Source organism: Lolium perenne, chromosome 1 (genome assembly GCF_019359855.2).
Source record: "Lolium perenne isolate Kyuss_39 chromosome 1, Kyuss_2.0, whole genome shotgun sequence".
NCBI classification, from domain to species: Eukaryota; Viridiplantae; Streptophyta; class Magnoliopsida; order Poales; family Poaceae; genus Lolium; species Lolium perenne.
In genome coordinates, this window is record NC_067244.2 from 267,228,739 (window position 1) to 267,253,261 (window position 24,523).

General features: G+C 48.5%; 2 protein-coding genes and 1 long non-coding RNA gene across 4 annotated transcripts; all 3 read left to right on the forward strand.

Annotated features, from left to right (window-relative positions):
* The first annotated feature begins 8,552 nt into the window (after positions 1–8,552).
* On the forward strand, positions 8,553–14,202 carry LOC127327894 (uncharacterized). The gene is made up of 4 exons (XM_051354697.2): positions 8,553–8,622; positions 8,727–8,874; positions 9,471–9,541; positions 13,785–14,202. The coding sequence occupies exons 2-4, from the start codon at positions 8,737–8,739 to the stop codon at positions 13,885–13,887; spliced, it is 312 nt and encodes a 103-aa protein (XP_051210657.1). The 5' UTR covers positions 8,553–8,622; positions 8,727–8,736; the 3' UTR covers positions 13,888–14,202.
* LOC127327898 (uncharacterized) lies at positions 12,647–13,637 on the forward strand. Of its 2 annotated transcripts, XR_007868833.2 has the most exons (4): positions 12,647–12,788; positions 13,085–13,136; positions 13,212–13,249; positions 13,367–13,637. It is a non-coding gene; the product is annotated as an uncharacterized lncRNA (long non-coding RNA). The 2 variants fall into 2 exon arrangements; XR_011751218.1 differs by having other exon boundaries at positions 13,212–13,637.
* Positions 14,203–18,887: 4,685 nt separating the features above from the next.
* On the forward strand, positions 18,888–22,209 carry LOC127327892 (receptor-like protein EIX2). The gene has a single exon (XM_051354695.2). It carries the CDS (start codon positions 18,892–18,894, stop codon positions 21,982–21,984), a length of 3,093 nt encoding a protein of 1,030 aa, XP_051210655.2. The 5' UTR covers positions 18,888–18,891; the 3' UTR covers positions 21,985–22,209.
* Positions 22,210–24,523: the final 2,314 nt, after the last annotated feature.

Genomic DNA, 24,523 nt, shown 5'->3' on the forward strand with positions numbered 1-24,523 from the left:
CGCGTCTTCCTATTTGGGGTCCATGTTGGCTCCGACTGAAACCTGCTTGGAAGAGTCGCCTTTGATCAGGTCGTGCTTCTTGGTTTCTATCGCGGCCTTGAAGGAGGTTTTACGCTTTCCGGAGATCTGCTTTTGGTGGTCTGCATCTCGATCGGATCCACCGCGGCTCTGCAGCCTTTCAGCTCTTCTCCAGGATATCACGAGACTGCGAAGGCGGCTTCGCCCAACTCGCACTCATGAGCCTTTTTGTAGTCTCCGGATACGGTAATCATACCTTTAGGACCCGGAATCTTGAGCTTGTTGTAGATGTAGCACGCTCTTGCGTGGAACTTGTGGTAGGTGGGCCTGCCGAAGATGACGTGGTAGGAGCTCTTGAAGGGCACAACTTCGAACGTGATCTTCTCTTCGCGGAAATTATGAACATCGCCAAAAGCCACGGGAAGTGTGATGCTGCCGAGGGAATTCGCCTTCTTACCCGGAACCACGCCATGAAACTCAGTTGTGCTGTGTTTGAGCTGTTCCTTGGTGAGGTTCATCCGCTCTAGAGTCTCCAGGTACATGATGTTCAGGCTGGCCCCGCCATCCATGAGGCACTTGGAGAAATCGTACCCATCTATGCGGGGACTTACAACCAAGGCGTAGCATTCTTTTGGCACAATTGCGGGGTGATCCTTCCTATCAAATGTGCACGGGATTTCCGACCACCTGACGTACTGCGGCACAGCCGGAACTATGGCGTTCAGGATCCGGGTAGCTGACTTGGAAGCGCGCACTGTTGGGGTTCCGAGGAAAGTGTGGTAAGCCCCCATGCTCTTTTTATCGAATGGATTGGATTTACCTGCGGATCCTGCCTTGGGATCCGGCGAGTTATCATCCTCATCCATCGCCTCAGAACTGTCATCCTCTTTGTCCTTGTTCTTGCCCTTGCCACCTTTGCCGCGTGGGCGGTGCTTCCGGGCGCGCTTGTATCCTGCCTCCGGGTCGTTCTTTAGATCATTGACCCACTTGCAGTTGCGGTTGGTGTGAGTGGACTTCCCTGTAACCGGATCCAGGTGGGCCAGGCAGGGCATGTCTGTACTCCTCGTAGGTTTGCGGGGCGCGGGATCCGCCAGCTGTGACCTCGGAGGTATGCTGCTGACCCCTGCCGGCTCCGCCTCCACGTCCGCGTCCTCTTCCGCCTCCTGAACCTCCGCGTTGAAACGCCATGGCGACCATCTCGGATCCGCCACTCTTCTGGTCATCAGGGTTCTTGCGCTTATGACTGCTGCTGCTACCATTGTCACGGTTCTTCTTTTGTTGATGCAGTGGGATTGCTGTAGCTGCGAGATCACCGCCTGCGTCATCATCGGCGGCAGTGTGATCGCTGGCGATGGTGATCATGTCATCCAACGTCAGTTTGTGTGCCTTGACCACGCACGTTCGCTTGTGTCGCAGCAATCCTCCTCGCTGCACGCCCCCAATGACAGCGTGCATTCTTTGTGCGGTTGTCGACGTTCTCGCACTCGTTTCTGCATGCCAACCATCGGGTGAGGAAATTCCTCGATGTTTCGCCCTTCTTCTGGATGCATGCCTGCAGGTCGCTTGTTGTGGCAGGTCTCTTATAGGTGCCCCTGAAGTGTTTCTCGAAGGCGTTCTTCAGGTCAAACCAGCAAAAGATGGAATTCTTCTCGAGGTCGCTGAGCTAGATCCGGGCTGGACCTACAAGGTACAACTGAAGCATGCGGCAGGCGATGTTAGGGGTTCCTCCGGCGAAGGTTACAGCATTATAGTAGTCCTCAATCCAGGTATCCGGCCTTTCGGTGCCATCATAATGTTTCAGATTTCCGGGTAGCTTGAGGTTCATCCTTGGCTTTGGTTCATCTCGAATCATCCTGCCAAAGCACTTCGGACCAATGTAGTCGGTTCTGTATTTGTTAAGGCGATCCCGCGCGTCGCGCGAGCCGTGGCGAGGAGATTTTGAGCGAGAGCGAGATCTCCGGCCATTGCCTCCGCCTCCACCTCCGCCGCCACCGCTAGGTGGTGGTGAGGGAGACCTGCGAGGTGGGCGGTCCGATTTCTTGCTTCCGCCATCTGATTCTCCTCGGCCTTCCTGGTGCTGGCTCCGGCTCCTGTGGCTGCCTTCGCCGTGGCGCAGGCTGCCCTGGTTGTTCGGGCGAGGTTCCGGGTCGCGGCTCCGGCGAGGCTCTCGGTCGCGGCTCCGGCGAGGTTCTGGGCCGCGCTCCTCATTCCGACTCCTCCTGGGCTCGGGCTCATGAACATTGTTCTGGTTCCGGCGAGGTTCCGGCGAGCGCTCCCTGTTTCTGTTTCTTGGCAGCACGTTGTCGCGGATAACAATCCCACCATGCCCTGGGGGCCTGGTGTTTCCGGCTGGACTACGGCGGCGAGGGGGTCGCGGGTAACCGTTGGGCGGAGGAGAGGGGTTGCGATATTTGTCTCGTCCAGAGTACATTGCATCCTTTCCCTTTCTTGGATCCGACGAAGGCGTCTTTGATGGAACAGGGATCGGATTTGGGTGTTCCCTGGTTCTTCTTCTGCGTTCTGAGGATCCGGTGTGTGATTCATCATCGGGATGCCGATCGGCGCGGGCGTCCTTCTGCGCGGTAGATACACAGTTGTCCGGATTGGATTCCAACCTGCGCGAAGTATCGGCCTTGCTTTGCTGCTGCATTGCTGAAGCTACAAGTGTGCGGAGGTAGTTGATATCAACCTCCTCGTCCTTCTTCTTCAACAGCTCCGCAGCTTTTTGCATGTTGTCCTTTGGGGTTTCCAGCGGCCGGTGCTCTGCGGGCGTGGCGAAGTTGATCCTGCGAGGCGGAATTGCTTCTCTAACAATTCGATCGGCCTCCGCCTGTGCATAGGTCATCTTTGTTTCCCACTCTTTCGCCATGCTCTTGACCTGCTCTAGTGTGGCAGTAATTTCGCGATCCTGTCTGTCGAAAGTTTCCGCCAGACCTGCAGCTTGTTCCCTTTCTTCCCTTAATGCGGCTTCGGTATCGGCGAGCTTCTTGGCTGTGGCCAGCATCTCCTGTCTGGTGGCCTCTAGAGCCTCCAGATCTGCGGCGTCGCCCGGTGTTATAGGTTTGTTAAGAACTGCTCGCGCCACCATCTCCTCGGTGTGACGGGATTTCCTCAGGAAGAATCCCTGTGGGGTCGCACCGAGACATTGGAGATCCTTGTTGGGATGGTTGAGGGTCGGATTGGCTGGTTGGGTCTTCAGATCCGGTTTGTCCCAGTGGCTCTTGTTGCGAGAACACCTGCTTAGGCTGGGCGGAGTCGACTTCGAGCTGATCACCGAAACCGTACTCCCTAGCTTGCGGTTAAACTCGTCGAGTATCCATGGAGGGGGTATCTCCGGAAATTGGGCTCAAATTGCCCAAAATCGACTCTTCAACCGGAGCTTCGCTTTCTCAGACGAGCTCGGCTGATCCGGATCTGCGCCGTTTTCCGGTGCCTCTACCTGCTCAGGACCAGCTCCGTCTTCTTGAGGGGCGGTTCCGGCGGTGTGGGCCAAGAAGTGTACGAAGTGGCACCTCTGCTTTTCTAACACCTGGGAGACCCAGGCGGATCTGCATTGGTCTTCCACCGTTGTTTCCTGCACAGGGGCGGATTGGGTGGGCTTTGAAATTTCCAGATCCGAGGCGGAATCTTCCTTAGGAAGCTCCTGCGTCTCAGATCGGATCTTCGCGACAGCGTCCAGCTCTGCGGCGGTCGCGTCTGCGTTACTTACCAGTGGGTTTCCGTCGGAATCGACGGTTTCCCCGATGAAGATGTGTATGCCGCCAATTGGGACGATGGAGAGCTTGACGGGGTTTGTCCTAGCCGGAATCCAACACTCATCCGGAGGGACGATCGGCAGATTTCCGGTATAGAGGACGCGCCCCACAGCGATGGTGTCGTCGTAGCTTCCCATGGCGGAACCCTCCCGGTTCCGGCCTCTAGACGCCACAGGCCCCACGGTGGGCGCCAACTGTCGTTGCCTAATCGACGGTACCTCGGAGGAGGGATCCTCACGAGGGGGAGAAGAAGTAGGGGCCATAGGGCGGAGAGCACACGGGACGGTGGTACGCGAGTTACCCAGCGTCGGAACACGCACGATGACGGGGCCTCTGCTGCTTATGCAGGAATTATCTGGGCGCTTTCGCGTTGTTACAATGAGTTGAGGTTGTGCCTCTAGGGCTCTCGGGATCCGGCTTATAAAGGCGCACGGATCTAGGGTTTACACGGAGAGTCCTAGCCGGAATACAAGTCACCTAACTACGGTACAAAGTCTTGCCGTGTACGTCAAGGATCCGCCTTCCTTCTAGGTCACGCTGGATCCGGATACTTCATGGGCTTCAATGGATCCGGCCTCCTTCGTAGGTCGGTTAGGATCCGGCTCCTCGTTCCTGGGCTGGACTTCATCCTTTAGGATCTACAGCAACTGGGCCGCCCGATGGGCCACATGCCTCACCACCAACTATGGGCCACCCGGGCTTGCCGGATCTAGGCCATGCCGTTGATATACCCATAAAGTATACCCACAACAGCGGCGGCGAGTGAGATCGCGGCGGCGGCGGCGGACTAGACGCGGCGCCGGCTAGCTAGGGTTTGCTAGTGGCGGCGGCGGAAGGAGCCAGGCGGCTCTGATACCAAGTCAAGAAAGGGTATAGGGTTTTCGTGGGTGCAATGCACACGCACGTCTCTTCTATATATAATGGTGATCATACAAATACATGCGTATATACACGTACATATACATGACAGGATATACATCTACTAGACCTATCTTAACAGCGTGTTCCACGTTTCGATCCTAACATCACGATAGGCACTAATCATTGACGTGAGCAGCACCAGGGAGATCACACGGGTTACAGGGATTACACAGGGAGGAGAAACACGGTGGAAAAGAAAAAGAAACAGCTGGAGGAGTGGGGGATACATCGACATGGTCATCTTCCTGACGACGCCACGCCGGGGGCCAAGCCAGCCGCGGCCCAGACGGACAGAGAGCGGAGGACGACTACACATCAGACCCAGCTTGCACCGGGCTTGAGGAAGCGCAGATGGAGGCCGCGATGGCGGCAACAGAACTCTTGCGGAGGGGTTTAGCATGAGCCGTCAGCGCCGAGTGCTTCTTGACCTGCTTCTGGAGAGCAGCGGTGCAGCCACCGAGCACGTCACGCAGACCACGGAGCTTCACAGCACGAGCCTCAATGGGCTCATAGAGTTGGGGCTCCTTCAGCGCCAGGCGTGGGCTACGTTTAACCACGAGGGCGGCGGGCGCCGCATCACCGGCAGGCGCAGCCACGAGCTCCGTGATCACGATCGGCGTCGGGAGCACCTCCTCCAGCTCCGTGATCACGACGCTGTGGCGCATGGTGGCGGACAGGGGCGGGCCAGACCCCAGCGAGCCGGAATCCCCGGAAGACCCCACGCCACTGCACCAGGAGATGGCGAGCGATGAGAGGGAGGAAGGCGAGGAGCTAGCACGTGTCGGGGACGACGCCACGCTGTCGAGGAGCACGAGCAGAGCGTCATGCGCCAGCCCCGCCGCGCTGCGGGCATCGACCTCATCCAGGTTGGAAGTGTCCGGCGCGGGAGGGAGGCGCGGGGGAGCCAGGGGCAGGCGGCCAACACGAGTCCGAATGTACGGCGGCGGCGGGCTGAAGAAGTGCACGTACTCGCCGTCAGCGTTGTAGGAGTCGATGGCGTGCCCGACTCTGACCTTGCGGATGGTGATGAGGCGCGAGCCCCACGGCAGCCTGGTGAGGAGGACCTCGCGCGGCACGTGCTGAGCATCCTTAAGAAGAACAACGGCGCGCACCGAGGCGTAGTCCGTGCCACACAGGCAAGCTCCGTCCACCTCAAGGACAGTACCAAAACTGCTGACGGCGGCAGAGATGTTGAGCTGGCTCAGGTGCTCCACCGGCACTCTCCGAACCAAGACGAGAGCGACCCACTACATGTCGCAGGGGACGCGGTCGGCTTCCTCCTCGCGCACAAGGCGAATGGAAGCCCCGTCGAGGTGGAAAGGCTGGTGGAGAACGGCCAACTCTCTATCTTCCTCCGACAGAAATTTGGCGTACATGTCACCGAGGGAGGACGGGACCAGCGTGACGTGGAGCCCTGGGAGCTCGGAGAAGATAACCTCGGCGATGGCGGCGCCGGGGGAGGTGAACGGCAGCAGCGATTCAACGTACGCCACCGCCATGCAGCGGGCCACGAACACGTTGCCGGGAGGCATGAAAACCTCGTCCGGAGGCACGTCAGAATCGTCGCCGGACTCCACTTCCTCCTCGTCATCAGGCAGCGACCCGACCGACTCCGCATGGGGAGGCTGCGGCGGCTCGACGACGTGGATGAGGCGCTCCTCCTCGGGAATGGGCGGGTGGTTGGACTCCCCAACCTCAAAAAGAGGCCCCATGCGGCGAGGAGGCGACAAGGAGCGGGCACGCCGGGCAGAAGGGGACGGGGACAGCGGCGAGGACAGGGCGGAGGGGTAAGGCGTGGCGCGGCAGGGTGGCACAGTCACAGCGGTGGCAGGGCGCGGCGTGCGGACGGTGGGAACAAAGGTGGGCTGCGGGAACGGCATGGTGCACTCGCGGCGCCGATGACCAGAACGGCCACAAGCACGGCAGCGGATGGGGTCGCGACACTCTCTAACGAAGTGCAGAGGGGAGAGGCAGCGGAAGCAGCCGTCTAAGCTCAAAAGCTTGAAAGGGGCTGCAGGGGTTTTAGGGCACGGCGTGGGTGGCGAGCTGGCGATGTCCAAATAGGATCGCGGATTTGGGGTCGCGACAGGAGCATTGAAGCCTCCAACGCGGTTGGCAGCCGGAGAAGAGGAAGCGCCATAACTGGTGGCGTTGGGCTCGCCGGTGTAGGGCGGTAGGGGCGCAGCGGCGGACGCGGCTTCCTTAAACGGGGACGGGACAGGCGAAGCGACGGCGGTCGAGGCGCGTAAAGTTTCCTGGATACCGGCGCGGGGGAGCGGAATTAAACCCTTGCCACCAAACCCTACCGAGGAGGTGGGAAAGCGAGACCAGGCAGGTTTACGGCGACGCGCACGACGCTTACGTGGCGGCAGGGGAGGTGGGGCCAGGGTGGCAGCGGCAGCAGCAGCGTCTCTGGCGGCAGGCAGGGAGTCGTGGAACCCTAGCTGGAAACGGACGCAATGCTTGGGACCGGAGCGCAGGAGGAAGCGCGCCACCGCCGGCGAGGCAACCATGACGTGGAAAACGCCAACAGAGACGCACTCGACAGAGAGGCGGACACCCTGACCGCAAAGGAAGAAGGAGAGGATGCTCTCCATCGAGGATGGGCAGAAGCACGGGGAGGAGAAGGGTGGAGTGACCCAGATCTCGCCGAAGATCAGCGGGAGCTGGGGGGAGAAGGGCACCAGAGAAGAGAACTGAGCTAGGACATAGTCCTGGAAAACCTGACCTGGGACAAGCCTGCCGGCATCGCGAGCGCGACCGGTGACCGCGCCACCGCCATCCCACAGGGGGGAGCTTTCCGGGTTTCCGCCGCCAAAGGACGGATCAGCTGGGAGGGTGGAGGGTGGTGGAGGCCGGTGGAGTGGTGGTGTCTGGCTGTGGCCGGCGGCCGCCGCGGCGGCCGACGGGGCTCCCGCGTCGCCTATTGCGTCGCCAGAGCACATGGGCTCAATCCGACCGCTAAGGATCTTGTCAACGGGCATATTTAGATACAACATGTACGCATTTTATACATCGTGCAGTTGTAGCCGTATGGGAAATTACAACATACGTACATGTTGTAACAGAGCAGTAGAGGCTCTGTTGCAATATTAGCTGTGATTTACACCAAACATCACGTTTATTATTTCAATGTCAATATCATGTATAACCTATAAACTGAAGTTGAATAAATCACTAGTCTGAAAGACAAATGCTGTATTATTTACCTACTTTATTTTCCATATGAAAATCCAACAGTTTTTCTGACAGCACTTTGAGGTGGGAGTGATGTTTTGGCCCATGCGAGCATATGGTATCTTTATTTTAAAATATATATAAGACATATTTTGAAATGTCAAAAAAATCGAAATTTTTTTTTTGCAAGTACAGCTTCACGTGCTACGCGCTTACAAAGTATTTTAATAGAAAATCGCCTTGTCGTGTGTGGCATGTGTAAAAAGGACAAAAGTCGGTATTAAAAATAATGATTTTCACAAGATTTTTTCCTTTTTTTACATAGATCATAAAAATTATCAGTTTTTCGCGAAACTTCACAAACACACATATAGTTTTTATCAAAAGTTTGAACACCTCAAAATACTTTTTTCATAGCGGAAGCATATGCACCCAGGAGTTTCTACACTTCGAGTGTATTTAATTAATGGGTATTATTTGGGATCACGGGTATCTCTTTACAAAGCCCGGTTGGGCTGGGCCTTAGGGGATGGACCCAGTGTGAATCATACAAGAGGTTGGGCTGGGTCTTTTTTTTTTTGCGAATCATACAAGAGGTTATAAGGGTCTGGTTGGGAGAATATAAAAGTGAGCGCAAGAAGCCACCCCTCATATTCTTTCGTGTTGTGTTTGGACTTTGGAGTAGGGAATCGGAAAGCTGGCGAGCGAGCAACCCTAACCCTAAGGAGGAAGAACTCCCATATCCCGCAAGGTAGGCACCAAGATCTGCCGAAATTTCTCGACCAATCGCAAACCCAATAGCGTTGGTAGAAGAGGATTCGTGACGGACTTCCCCTAATCCCTCCCTATTTGCAGGCCGGCGACAATGGCGGCGCTTCTTCGACAGGGGGCGAGCAGGATCGGTGGCTCCGTGCTCCAGAGAACCCAGGCGGCGGTCAGGTCGCCGGCGGTTGCTGAGGAGCGACGCCTGCTCGTGCCAAGGCGCATGCTCCATACCGATAAGGTATCTTAGCAAAAAGTTAACATCTTTTTTTCTCGCACGATTTTCTGCTATATTTGTTTTGCTGTACAAATACCCCAATTATTTGCGATCCAAACAGCAACATCCATGTGTTAAGACAACTTCTTTGGTGGGTCTCTTTTTTATTAGAAACAGGAGCAAGATTTCCTTTCTTTCTCTTTTACAGGAAAGAGAAGTTTACTTGCCCAAAGTAGCATTTTTTACACGAAGCAGCCTGGTTGATCATCTCGGATGATGGCTTATACCGACCATCCCTTTAATTATCAAATAGAAACACATTAGATGTTTAACTTACCGCTGCTGTTTCGATATCTTGAACCATCTCCTCTTATGCTTGCTGCAATTCCTAGTAGTGATCAGTAGTTTATTTCGTAAGACAAGCCCAAGCAGACAAGTTTTTCCTACTTCCATGTAATCCATCCTTTCATTGGCAACCAAACATATATAGGGCATTGGGTGCATCTGCGTGTACTATGAATGAATGACACTGTTTATTTCTACCAGACCTCACTGTTTTTATTATGACCAATCAAATAACAGTTAGCTAATGATATAAATTAATGATCATGTGAATCCAGCGTGGTCGTTTGGAGCGTGAAAAGGATCTTGAGGAGCAAATCAAGCGCCTAAAGCCGCATCAGATTTGCTGGTACAATACTAAACATATGCAGATATAGATTATTATTCACTTTTCCTAGTTTACAGCTAGCTGTTTTGCAATTGGCGAACAGTCACATTTTAAGGGTCCGATCTGTGTCTTCTGTCACGAATCTCCGCGCCGCGTTGAGTCTTTTCTACCCCTCATTTAGGCTGGTTTGGGCTTAGTCAACGTACCTTTTCAGGATTATTTATTTTTAGAATTTCATTTTCCCCTAGTCTCTCACTCTGTCTGCCTTGCCTCGGGAGAGAAAGGGAGCAAACAGAGGTGCCATGGCGGAGAGGTCGGCGGCGACCCCGCAGCTGGTGAGACCGGCAGCGGAACGGAGTGCTACTGCGTAGGCCGGCCCAACTGCCTTGGAAGAGAGAGAGGTATCTCCGCAGCCTGCTCCGGCGGCGTCAGGTAGCGTTGTGGATTGGGACTTTGTTCGATCTGCAGCGGAGAGGCCGGCGATTCGCGATAGTCGAAGACATGGCCGTCGCTTTCGAGATGGTAATGTCTTTTTTTTTTTCTTTCTGCATATGTGTGCTCTGATTTCAGTCTATCTCTAGCTCCTGTGCGTTTTCATTTTCGGGCAGCGTCGCTGGTTACGTTGTCGGTGCTTGGTTGTGAGGTGTGGGCAGTTTGAATTTTTTTTATCAGGTAGCGATGCTGCTGTAGTTGCGGAGCTGATTCACTGTCATGGCAAACCTGCAGAGTGCAGTTCATGTTGACCAGGAGTCCGAGCTCGCCGAGGTTGGATTATGGTTCATACTAGGTTAATTTCATCTGTGTTCGTGTTCTCTGTTGGTGAGCTCCACCTGTAGTTTAGGTTTCAGGTTCGGTGTGTAAGATTGTCTAATTTATATTTGGGCTCAGTTGATTTTGAGGTTATATATTTTTCTTACTTTTCTTGAGCAGATTTCTCATGTTTTCATGGTGTGCTCACACCTTGAATACATTAGGTTTTAGTTCTGTGGTTTCAGCATGATTTTTTTCAATTTATGACTCTATTACTTTGTTGATTGTGGGTTAGTTTTGCACTTCAGATTTCTGTAGGTTGTCAGCATAGTTTTTGTTCTCAATGCTAGTAGATGGCTGCTGCATCCACTTGGGCAAGAAAGTAGCTGGGTTAGATAAGAAAAGGTAGCTAGCTTCAGAATGTGTAGAGAATTTCCATCCAATAATTTTATTTCTGGCCATTGGAATCGATTTCCTATTCTTCTCGTGTATGTACTGCTACTAGTGACAAATGGTTTTGCACCTCCCGCTCAAATTGAAGGAACGCAATGCCTAGTAGTAATTGTTGATAGCAAAACAGAGTGCGGAGCACATGTGGGTTGCAAATTAGCTTACAACTCTGTAATCAATCAAGATTTGTAGCTGATGTGCTAGACCATCAAGACAATATGCACTGGTTATCAACTGCAAATGGAGAGAACTTCAAATTCTGCAACCCAGGTTGATTCAACCAATGGAGTGCTGAGTTCAGAACCATCACTATCACCAGTGATGACGATCTCGGTCTGGATGGTGCTCCAGGCGTTGCTGCTAAAGCGGGTTGGTGCACCGACGTCCGGCCTCAGACATGGCAAAATTTCTAGTTGTGTGCTTTGTTTTTATTTAAAAAATTGTGGTAGTCTCTAGGAATATCCTGCTAGATAGGAAGCAAATGCTTTAATATATATATCATTCGGCCGTTGACAACAAGTCAAGAGCTTAGTTCCTCGATTTTCTTGTACGTGAGCTTTTAACATGCAAGTAGCTAGCTGAGCTAATATAAGCTTATAGTTGCTCTGGGTAACATTCAAGATATAGGCCTTTTAAACAAGCTTGAAGCTCGCCTTCCTCTGCGCTTATGTAACATGCTGACACATCCAAAGTAGAGACAAGAACGGCTCTCGGAAGATCGTGCACCACAACACCATTTTCTCCAAAATGAGACTGTGCATCAAAACTAGCATCTTATTGAGGTTTCGTTATTCAATTAGTGATTCTCAGATTCTCAGTTAATTTCTTCAGTTTTCATTTTCTATATAATGACCTTACTCTTCATTATTTGCATTCTCAGATTGTCAGCGTGTTACCATTTTATTGTCCTTCATTCTCTTTGGTTCAGTGATTAGTTTCTTCAGATTTCTGTTTCTCGGTCACTTTTGTTTTGAGTTCACTCAGTTTCCGTATACAAGTTATTTTATGAGTCCCGTTTCTATAGTCTATGCCTACTTCTCAGTTTCTCAATGTTGTCGGTCACTAATTTCTCAGCTATTCATTCTTTCATTTGATCTATTTATCATCTTCTTCCGTCATTGTTCTTTCTTCAGTCTCTGCCCTATGTTTTTTTTAAGTTTTCAGTCGCTCTTTTGTTTGTTTCCTTTTCTTCACTCTTTCAGTAATAATTATTTCAGTTTTTTAGTCAGTAAATTCTCCTCGAATTTCCATTCTTTTTTAGTCTCTCTTTGTATTTACTCAGTGTTCATTTCAATACTTCAACATTTTTTTTGTCCAATCTTCGGCCTTTCAGATTATTTCTTTAGTACCTCACTATCTCATTTCTCAGTTAATTTCTTAAGTATATTAAGTCTACTTTATTTGACTTTCAGAATTTCACTTTTTCATTACATCATTTTGCATTTATTTTGACTTAAATGTTTGTATTTATCAGAATTCCTAAGTATATTGCTTCAGTTTTTAATTACTTGATTATTTTTTGCTTTCATTGACTTTTTTGTTCTCTCTTCAGTCCTTCATTACTTGAGTTATCAATATCTCTCTCCGATTTGTAGAACTTCTATCATTTCCTCTCTTTATGTTCTTCATTTATATATTCACTCATTTTCTCTTTTTTTAGCTTGTGATCTTTGAAAATACATAGTTTCTTTTGTTTCATTGTGATTTTAGACTTTGATTCTATCTTTTTGGGGGTCATGGTGGGTAACTCTGCCTATCATACACTTAAGGTATGCTCAAGTTTGATAGCCGGTTCTGAAACCGGGAAAAGTAGGAAGGGCCCTTTTTTTTTGATTTTATCTTCTACCGATCAGTTATCTTTTTGAATATTTTTCTACTACCATTTTCTCACTCATTGTTTCTTAGTTTTGTCGATGCATCGGGGAAATGAAAAGTTGAGTAGTACACTTATTCTGTAGAGAGGTTAAGTTTCAGAACTGGATGGAACTATTTTGCTGTTTCCAATGAACTCGAAGCAGGTCTGGATGTGATGATGATGTTCTATATGACTTTTTCTCGCCATGTCAAGGTATCATTCCATGTGCTTTATGCTCAGATACTCGGAGAAGTCCAAAATGGTGCAACAATGTATTTTAGTTACCATCTATTGTTTTTGATCAGGGGATGAGTTTGCAAGCTAGTTTACAATAATCATTTGTTCTCTAGTTTTCCCATCTTTATAAATGAACCCATTTATTTATAATTCCTATTATTTCCCTATAGTGGTTTGCAAACTTTGATGTGACTAGCAATGCATGATATTGGTCCGGAAGCACTATCGTTTTCTTTCTGTTCTTCTTGAAGTGTTTCCCTTTTTGGTTCTAGATGGATTGAATGGTCATCCCCACGTATGACCCCCTATACTGCAGCCCTCAATGTAATTTTTTTATCACATCTTTCTACACTAGCTTGTATCTGCTAATACACTGATCTGACTCCCTTCATGGTACAGGTTACCTCATTGGGACTGCAGAATTTCACCAATTCCAAGTAGGTTATCTACCGGAACTTGTTACTCCTTTATCTCTAGTTCTACCATTCCAAGTCTAACTTCTCTATCTTTTCCCTTCTTTTTTTCTGTCTATTCCACCCTGGGCGTAGTGCCAGCTTGGGATGGAGTTGGAGGGCATGCGGCGTTTGCTTGCTGAAGAGGATGGCCCGGTCTTTTTTATTGGGCGTATTGTCTTAGTGTGTATTGGTCCTTTTTAGCTACAGGCTATGTGGTTTCTCATTTTCGTTTAGAATGGTAACTCGACTGATAACGAGAGACACAAAGAGCCGTTAGAACTCAATGTTTTTGGGCTGGCAGAAATGTGTCTGTTTTCTAATTTGAGAACAGACGGTTTTTCTCATTCATTTTTCTGTAGTTTTGAGTCATACAGCTGTCATCTTACTATTGGCTACGAAAATGTGTCTGTTCACGAATTTGAAAACAGATAGCTGTTCAATAGTCAGTCCCTTATTATTTCCTCTTCTTTTCCGGTTTGACCGGAGTTGATATAATCTCCTCTTGATCTGCCTGCAGGGAGTTGATGAAGATATTTCCTGCCAGAAAAATCTTTAACCTTGTGGCAGGGACAACCGCCGTTATTACGTTAGCCTCTCTCAAGTACAGTGACGAAGGGTAAGAAGGTCAAGGGGGCAGAGAAGCAGAGCAAGTGAAGAGGGCAGAGAAGATGCCAGAGCAGTGAATAAGACGTGGTTTTTTTTATGTCTCGGAATGTTATCCAGCACTATATATTATCACTATTCTTGGGATGTTTATGATATGCTAGTTAGAACTGAGTATCGCTGATGAAGCTGCTATATGTGTGCTATCTTGTGTGACATGGTATGTTATCACTTCTAATTCACGAGTTGTGTGTGTTGGTTTCAACCCCAGATGGAGAGTGATTGCTGTTGCTTTGTATCATCCTAAATGGTGCCTTTCTGAGGAATATAATATATATGGGCAGGTTGTCGAACTGAATAGTTCGCGATGTTAACATACATTTTGGATAGCTTGTACGCTGAGTCACAAAGGGCTTGTTTGGGGCCCCGCAGCTAGTTTCAGATGTTGCATACAGTGAAACGGTACAGGGGGCCTGATTGGTTGCCCAGCCTGGGTTTTCTCCTAGCACAATGAGTTTTCTCATACGCGTGGAGACGAAAACGGTTAAAACGAAAATGGTTAAAACGGTTATTGTGTTGTTGTGCTGTAATTTTGCGTGGCAACACAATTAGCGATTCTTCTGGGGAAGAAGAAACACACGATGAACTCCGATCCCATGGACACAAGCTGCATCGACCTAGACAACATAATTGAATGTGGGCTCGACGATCTGTGTCAAAATGACCGGCTAGAGCTTGAGCGGGAGCTTGAACAAGTGAAGGCTAAGAAATTGAAGCGATACTTCAAGACAAGAGATGGCGTCGTCACGAAGGTAACGACACCAAGCTCTTCTCCTGTGTTCCGCACTCAGGTAACTAAGTGAACCGAAGAAATTTCTCAATTAATTGATGTGGCTGTAGATACTAAGTATGGTTCTAATACAACAAATACGGCACACATAATGACCGAAGCACTAGAGCAGCTTAATAGGAAACATGAAACTATATTACATCCTCGTATCAACAGATTTCCTAACAAACATACAGCAATCAAGGTGGTGTATCTAGTGTTGCAACTCATGGTACTTAACTTCGGTTTCACAAAATTTAAGTAGCCATGACCAAAGTGTGGGCTTTAATTTTAGTTTGCAGCAACCTAGTTATGAAACGGTGGCATATAATACATCATCGCTGCCACTGATTGGTACTGGGATTCCTTAGGGGCCGATACCAGATGCTTATTTTAATGGTTCTCCGCAGGAAACCACACATGCTCAAATTACTTTGCCGGAGATGCCACATCGCACTTGTGTTCCACCCGCTAGATAAATTTGTTCTCCACGACCCACTGATAATTTTAAGGATCAAATTGCTAGTATACTTAGAGAATTTGGTTTGGAACCTAAGGGTACAGCACATGCATACCAAAAATCATACCCTGAATATTTTGACTTGACGCCATATCTACATGGTTTTAGAATTCCAGATTTTGTTAAGTTTACGGGGGGAAATGGTAGATCCACTTTTGAGTATGTAGGAAGTTTTCTAGCACAATGTGGTGAGGTATGTACATCTGATGTTCATAGAGTAAATTATTCTCTTTGTCTTTGTCTGGTGTTGCATTTACTTGGTTTACATTGCTTTCTCCTATTTCAACATGGTCACATTGGAGCAAAAGTTTCATGAGTATTTTTATAGTGGTGAAACTGAACTTAGATTTTTAGATTTAACAATGGTTAGACAAAAATGCAATGAGCATGTTCATGATTATATAAGGAGGTTTAGAGATGTCAAAAACCGTTGTTTCAGTTTAAACATAGCCGAAAAGGATTTAGCTGATCTTGCCTTTTCGAGTTTGCTTGCTCATATTAAGAAAAAATTAGAAGGGCAAGAATTTTTAGATGTTAATCAAGTTTTACATACAGCTTTGGCACAGTAAAACCGAGCTATAGAAATTAAACAACATAACCGGTTCAAAAACATTATGAATAATGAGAAGGAAAACCACATGGTTAAGTATTTAGAATATGATGTTGATTTGGCTAGTGGTGATGATATTGACATATGTATAGCCGAATGGGTTCAAGCACCTACGTCAAAACCTTTTGCATGTTCTGCTTTGAATCCTACACCTACTAAGAGAGTGGATATTAAGTGTAATTTTGATGTTAGCAAGTGTGATCGAGTTTTTGATACATTGCTGTAAGGAAAAAATAATTATAGTAGGAGATAGTCATGTAATTCCACCTCCAGAAGAACTGGCCGGAAGAGCTTATTGTAAGTGGCACAATTCTTTTTCACATGCTACTAATGAATGTAACGTGTTTCGTCGATGGGTGCAATCGTCCATTGCCGATAGACGATTGATATTTACAGAATGCTCTAAGATGAAGCTCCATATTAATCCTTTTCTTATCAATGTGATTGACTCTGAGAACCAGAAAATTCTAGTTCAGTCGGATCAGGCGGAATCTACCAAAGGGAATTTTTTTGCCATTGACTCTGAGAACCAGAAAATTCTAGTTCAGTCGGATCAGGCGGAATCTACCAAAGGGAATTTTTTTGCCATTGATGATAATGTTGCACCAAGGATGATCGAACAGAAAAGTTCAGAAGTAGGGGTGTGGAAAGAGAATAAAAGAAATGTACAATCAGCTCCTAGAACAAAGTCGATTATTAAGCATTTATTGGACAAATATACTTCAGGCAAGGTCAACAATATGTGTAATCGGCTTGGAGATACTAAGCGGTATAGGTCGCCGTTTAGACCTAAAGGTCGCAAACGCTAGCGAGAAAAATCATATGTCAACATGTATGTTTTAAGATGGAGCCAACATCTCGGAGAAAACCGTTGCATGAGAAAATGGCTCTCTGTAGTGAAGAAGCTAGGTTAAATGATACAATTGTTGTTCGGCGGAGCCAATCAGTCATACACGGTGCACATGGTGACCGCAAACACGTGTGGGTATCAGTGAACCGTGTTGAACGGAAGCCTGTACAAAGTTTAGAGGATTTAGATATTGTTCATGGTCTGAAATCTGAGGAATCAGAAATATCTGGCGTTGACCGTGGTGTACAACATCAGCGTCAAGGAACAGATATGATTCAGAAAGAGGCAGCGTCGGAGCTTGATTTGCAAGACGGCAAATATTCCACACTAGTAGAAAACAGTTCTTTTGTTCGGAGCTGAAGCATCAGCCATGTTTAAAACCCAGGCTAATTTGTCATTAGTCCTGGTTCAAATGGGTAGGACGCCGAAAAGTTTTAGTCCCAGTTCGTAATGGGACCGTTAGTTCCGGTTTGAGACACCAACCTGGACTAAAAGGTTGCAGCAGGCTGCCTCTGCTGCGAAAAACTTTAGTCCCGGTTGGTGTTACAAACCGGGATTAAAGGCCTTTAGTCCCGGTTTGTATCACCAACCGAGACTAAAGGCTTTATAGGTTTTTTTGCTTCCCACGCATCCCACCTCCTTGGATCACCTTTTTTTTAGCTTTGTAAAATACAAACGAAAATGATAAAAATTGAAAAAATAAAATGTTTTGAGATTCCTGTATCTTATTCAACCTACTATTACGGGAAATTAACGAATTTGAATTTTGACTTTTTTTTGCAAAAAAATATTTCTCGGTAAAATTGGAATATCTTTTGCGTACGACGTCGGCAAAAAATGTATAACCTATCGAAATGATCGTCTCAAAAAGTTACATCCAAATTTTTAGATTCTCAAACTGCCAAAGGGAAGTATGAAAATTTCAGGTTTTAGGTTTTGCAAAAAAAATTATTATTTTTTATTTACTCAAGATTATTATTACTTCATTACTTTTGTTTATTAAAGTTATTTATTGGAATTCAAACAATAAAGAAATGTGATGTCGTGAAGGAGAGGTTAATAGGATTGATATGATACTAGTATCAATAACATGCTCGAACCACTTGGAAGCAGAGGAATGCTCCGAGAGCCAGAGCCCGGGAGGAAGAGGACGGCGTGGTCGAGGCGGCCGCCGGAGGGGTCGAAAAACCCTGCCGATTCGGCGAGAGGCTAGGCCTTGCGTAGGCAGGAGCCTTGCCAGGCGTCGCCATCGAGGATCATCCGCCGGTCAGATCCGTGATCTCTGACGCGTCCCCTATGGTCGCTTCCCTCGTCGCGGGAGGCGTTGAACAGACTGGGGGTGGCCGCTTCAGAGCGGCCGCGAGGTTGCTGACCCTGCCGACTGCGAGCAGGTCCAGTTGACGCGCCGCCCACACCTCCTGCGCTGCCATCTTGCGCTTTGAGGGGAGGCCGCCGGGAGGAGGAGGAGCAGGAGGAGGAGGAGGAGGAGGAGGAGGAGCAGCGGCCATGGAGTTTCCGAGGAGGTGAGTGCGCCGGTTGGGCGTTGAGGGGAGTGGGGTTCGGGAGTAATGGGTTTCGCCTCATCTCCCTCATAAGTCATATCCCACCGCGTGCATAACAGTAGCGACGTGGCGCTCGGCCGGGCCTGCCCCCGGAAAAACGGTCGATTCGGCCGTTTCTCTCGGGTCAACTTTTGGCCTTCTTTAAATATCATGACATGCAAAATTTTGGTGCGAGCTGGGCTTTCAAACAAATCTTTTTTTGGCCCACTGGATGCGAGAAAAAGCCTCTATGGACAACCAATCACGCTCTAAAAGTCTAAAACATTTGGCTTTCTTCAGAAAAAAGTATGATCGATTACTCAATTGCCCAGAAGCTCAACTGCTCAGTTACGGATCGTAGCAGTCTGACGTAGTGATTGAAATAGGTTGCAGTTTATCTGCACATTTTTCCAGTGTTTTGCCGGCCCTCGGACCGGAGTGGATCACGACATCTTGTCGAGTATTCCAACTGTGCAAATGTCTTCCAGTCAACATGAGTGACAGGCCGATAGTCACATTGGCCTATAGTGTGTGTCCATCCAAATTTGTTGTAGCCCCTACAAGATAGAATACCCATATTTCTCCTTTTGACAGTTCATCGCTCGGTGCAAACTCACAGTCCATCATATTTTCTCGTTCGGCATCCCCTCCATGCGTGCGCGCACAACGCCATGGCTGCAGCGAGCTTCCTCTACCTAATCATCCTAGCTACAGCCTCCTCCGTCAACTGCGCGAACCAAGCATCCAATGGGAGCTGCTTCCCGGCCGAGAAGGCCGCGCTGCTCTCTTTCAAGGCCGGCATCACAGGCGACCCGGCGAATCTCCTCACATCATGGCGGCAGGGACACCACGACTGCTGCCAGTGGAGAGGCGTCACCTGCAGCAGCCGGACAGGCCACATCGTCAAGCTCGACCTCCGCAACAAATCTCCAACGGAATATGAATTGTATGGTGACCAGGACCCTAAGAGCCACTCGCTGCGCGGACAGGTATCTCTGTCGTTGCTTGCTCTCAGACGTCTCAGGTATCTAGATCTGAGCATGAACTTTTTTCTCGGAGATACAATGGCTATGCCGGGATTCCTAGGCTCTCTCAAGAGTTTGAAGTATCTCAACCTCTCCAACATGGATTTCAATGGTATAATACCTCCTCAGCTAGGCAACCTATCCAAACTAGTACACCTTGACATAGGAAATGAGCACAACTCCAATTATCAATACTCAAAGGATATATCTTGGTTAGCGCGTCTCCAGTCGCTAGAGCATCTTAATATGGCATGTATCAACCTCAGCAGAGTCGATGACTGGTTCCATACGGTCAACGCCCTTCCCAATTTGGGTGTACTGGTTCTCAGTTATTGTGGCCTTAATATGAGTAATGCACCGTCATCACTTCTACACCACAACCTTACAGTTCTTGAGGAGCTTGACTTATCTGGTAACCCTTTGAACAGGCTGTCTGCATCCAATTGGTTCTGGGATGTTATTAGCCTCAAGAGTCTAAACGTAGCGTTATGTGAATTATCAGGAACGTTTCCTGACGAGTTGGGAAACTTGACCTTGTTAGAGAACTTTGATATATCATATAACTATATCAACCTGATGATGCCAGGAACACTGCAAAATATGTGCAATCTAACCTCTCTAGATCTCAGCGGCAACAACATCAACGGGGACATAAGAGAGGTGATAGACATGATACCCAGTTGTTCATGGAAGAATTTGCAAGAGCTGAAGGTGTTCGATACCAACATCTCTGGCATGACATTACAGTTTGTGTCAAATCTAAGTAGCTTAAGGATGCTTGAGATTGGGCACAACCAGTTGAGCGGTTCAGTGCCCATGGAGATTGGTATGCTAACAAATTTGAGTTACATCGACCTTTCAAACAACATCTTGAGTGGTTCATTGCCTGTGGAGATTGGCACGCTTACAGAGTTGACCTACTTAGACCTTTCAAACAACAACTTGAGTGGTTCATTGCCTGTGGAGATTGGCACGCTTACAAAGTTGACCTACTTAGACCTTTCAAACAACAACTTGAGTGGTGTGATATCAGAAGATCATTTTGCTAGTTTGGTGAATTTAAAAAACATTTACCTGTCTCCTAGTAATTTGGAATTCGTTATTGGCTCTCACTGGGTACCTCCATTCAACTTGGAAATGGCATTGTTTTCATCTTGTTATTTGGGTCCCAAGTTTCCTAAATGGCTTAGATGGCAGAAGGGAATTGACACACTCGATCTTTCGGACACAGGCCTAGTTGGTAGGATCCCCAATTGGTTTTGGACAACCTTTTCCGAGGCTTCTTCTTTGGACATATCCTTGAATCAACTTACTGGCGAGTTACCACCCAGTCTTGAGTTCATGTCAGTGGTTGTGCTTTCAATGCAGTCAAATCTATTGATCGGTTTAATACCCAACTTATCAAGAACAGTTGAGATATTGGACATATCCAGAAATTCCTTAAATGGATTTGTGGAGAATTTCCGAGCTCCACAATTAGAGGTTGCAGTTCTGTTTTCCAATTCTATAACTGGTACTATTCCAACGTCAATTTGTCGATTGCACAAACTGCTGGTCTTGGATCTTTCAAACAATCTGCTTTCAAAGGAACTTCCTGATTGTGGTAGAAGAGAGCTAGACCAATGGATTACATCTAACAACAACTCTCCAAGAGTCAATTCCACGAGTTCTTTCAGTTTGAAAATCACTACACTCCTTCTAAGCAACAACAGTCTTTCAAGTGGATTTCCTCTGTTTCTACGTCATTGTGCAAGTCTTATGTTCCTCGATCTGGCTCAAAACAAATTCACTGGGGAGTTACCTAGATGGATTAGCGAAGCCATGCCTAGTTTGGTTATGCTACGGTTAAGATCGAACAACTTTTCTGGTCATATTCCAATTGAATTAATGGCACTTCAGGTTGTTCAAATTCTAGATCTATCCAACAATAATTTTTCTGGGACCATACCACAATATCTAGAAAAGATGAAAGTTTTGACCGGCACTGCTACTCCTTTCGTTCAAAATCCTTTTGACGAATTTTATGGTAATGTTCATAGTGCCAACGTGCCAGGACCCTCTGATGATAGCTTATCGGTGGTAATAAAAGGGCAAGTACTTGAGTACAAGAAGAATGTTATATATTTGATGAGCATTGATTTATCTTGCAACAGTTTAACTGGTGAAATCCCAGAGGAACTAAGCTCCCTCGCTGGCCTCATAAATTTGAATTTATCTTCAAACTTGTTGAGTGGAAATATCCCATATAAGGTTGGCAACCTTCGATCACTAGAGTCTCTTGACCTCTCAAAGAACAAATTTGTTGGTGCAATTCCTCATGGCTTATCAAATTTGACATACTTGAGCTATTTAAACTTGTCATATAACAATCTGTCCGGAAGAATACCCTCAGGACATCAACTAGACAGCCTCAAGACAGATGACCCAGCTTCTATGTACATTGGCAATCCTGGTCTTTGTGGAGATCCCGTTCCAAGACAATGTCCTGGTCCTCCTAGAACTCCACCAACTAGGGAAGATTCTACAGGATGGCATGAAGATGGTTTCTCTCAAATGGATTTCCTTCTAGGATCAATTGTCGGTTTTGTGGTGGGCACATGGGTGGTGTTTTGTGGACTTCTCTTCATGAAGAGGTGGAGGTATGCTTATTTCGGGCAACTCGACCAGCTATATGACAGGTTGTATGTCATTTCCGTTGTTACTTGGCGGAAATGGTTCATGAACACGGACGGCAATTAATCAAGAACTACAGGAGTGGTTGTTCCTTACAAAGACGATGATGCCTGAATAAAGCGGATGAAGAACTTATTGCTATATGTAACGTCAAACACTTTGTCATTCACATTATTGTAAGAAAATATATTTTTGAAGCACCTGTGGTAGCTGTGTATGCCGTACAGTTTCCTCTCTTATAAACTAAATGTATTTGTTTATCATATACCCATTATGGGCTAATATTTGGAATTATTTGTATTTCTAAACGTTTTTTGGACCATGAGATATATGAGTTGATTTTTTGCTGGTGTGGTTTTCTTACTTTAAAAGAGAAGGCTCAAAGAGCCCGACTTTGAATTAACAAAGCCCTCAACCGGCCAGGATTACAACACACCTCAAGCACACACACGCACGCTGCTGGGGTTACCAGCTTACAATACAAGTACAGGGCAGAGCAAAACGACACCTGAACAGGAGGAGAACGACCTACACTAAACAAAGAAAAACTTGAAGCCTTGAGGTCGTCGTCTCGAACAATTGAAGAATAGAGGTTGCCGCCGGCGAACACCACTGGAATCCCCACGAACTGACAACCCAAGTGCAACCGGAATCCCCACGAACTGACAACCCAAGTGCAAACGCCAGGCACATGTGACCATAGAATGGGAAGCAAGAGAACGCTGAAGTCTCAGAAGCAACGCCTCCAGGAAGGGGAGTGACACCAAGGTGACACCGTTGCTCGATCCATCAAGGGTCAAGGTTTTCACCTAGAGACCTTCGACCGTGATGGGGCCAGAGCCGAGGCTCAACGAAGACGCCTCCAAGGAGGATAATGGCGCCCACGGGCATCACCGTCATCGGCTCCGGATAAACCGGCCATGGCTTTCGCCCGAGCCGTCGACTTCAAACCCACACCAGCCACTCCACGAGCGGAGACATCAACGCCCACCCACCGTGATACCACATCACCGGAGAAGCATCGGGAGCCCGAAAGTTGGGACCTTTTCCTCGCAGGACCAAAGAGAGCCACCTGCGGGCTGAGTGAAGGTTAGGACAACGCAGTCGCTCGGCGGCGCCAGTGAGAGCAGCTATGGGAGAGAAGAGGAGGACCGAGGGAGCCCCTGCTCCGGTCCCGGCGGCAGCGAGTCACCCTAGACTGCGCTAGCACACCCCTTCTTCCCAAACTCTCCCAAGCCAGCACACAAGGAAGACAGCCACGCCGCCGGACCTCACAGGAACCCACCACAACAACACCGCTGGTCCGAGCCGGCCGACCTACCTCCCATCGGCCCCAGATCTGAGCATCTGCGCATGCCAAGGTGGCCTCTCCAGCAGCAGGCCGAGCCACACCGGCCGGATCCAGGACGGAGCCGCCAGATCCGTCGTCGACCTCGCGCCTCTGTCGGCGCCCACGGCCAGGCCGGCCAGCAACCACCCCCCTGGGCAGAACACACACACACCACGCGCAGGGGATTCGTGGCCGCTTCCACCCAGGAGGGCTTGCAGCAGCCACAAGCATCACCCGCCGCCGCCTCGACATGCGCAAGGTCGCCCCTGGCGCAGCTCGCCGGCCGCCGCCACGCCAGGCCCCGCCGACCTCCGCCGAACCGCACCGCCGCCAAGGTGGACGCCGCCCCGCGCAGCTCCCCTCGCGTCGGGTAGAGGAAGGCCCACCGCCGCCGGCACCGCGCTGGCTTTGCCCGGCGGCGCACGCCGGCGGCGGCTGGGGGGGGGGGGGAGGGGGGGGGGGAGGCGAGTGGAGGTGGGAAGGGGCAAGAGCTAGGGTTCCGCCCCAGGGTCACGCGGGGCGACCGAGGAGCAGAGAGCGTTTTTTCGATACCCTGCTGCTGCTCCCACCATCTGGTTTTCTTACTTTTGGGTGAAATCGATGCATGTTGCTGGTGTGATTTCTATTCCACCACCTGAATTTAGAACCGTTAATTCATGCTACACTGCTCATAATCTCATTTCTGCTGCACCATGATTTACAGCTGTGCTTCTCGCTCCTTGTAGTTGGTGGTAGAACAGCAGGCTGATGCAAACACAACGGGGATATTTATAAATCAGCCACGAAGCATAGAGCTGACTGTTGGAAAACAGTATAGAAAAATTACCATAAACCGTGCAGTCTGTCGTAATGCTACAGGCGTGTTTACGTATAAGATGTCGAAGTATAAAACTGGCTATACAGGCGTGTTTACGTATAAGATGTCGAAGTATAAAACTGGCTATCAAATAGCCGTGTGGGAAATTAGTATGAACCGTGTAGGAAGACCATATCTCAGAATGCTCTCTACGAAGAGGCGAACGAGTGAGAAATGCATCCACGAACTGAATAACTAGAAGCATAGTTTAGTGAAAGCAATTGCAAATCAGGAACCGTGAGAAAATATTTAGCAACTAAACCCTAACATTCTAGTCATTTTTATTGTTTAGCAACTACAAATCAAGAACTGAATAACTGTCAACATTCAGATTGGGGGTAGCTCAAGCTAACAGCTGCATTAAGAAGGAAAGAACGAAAATCTAGCCTCGCACTAGGATATTTGTACCGTCTACTCTA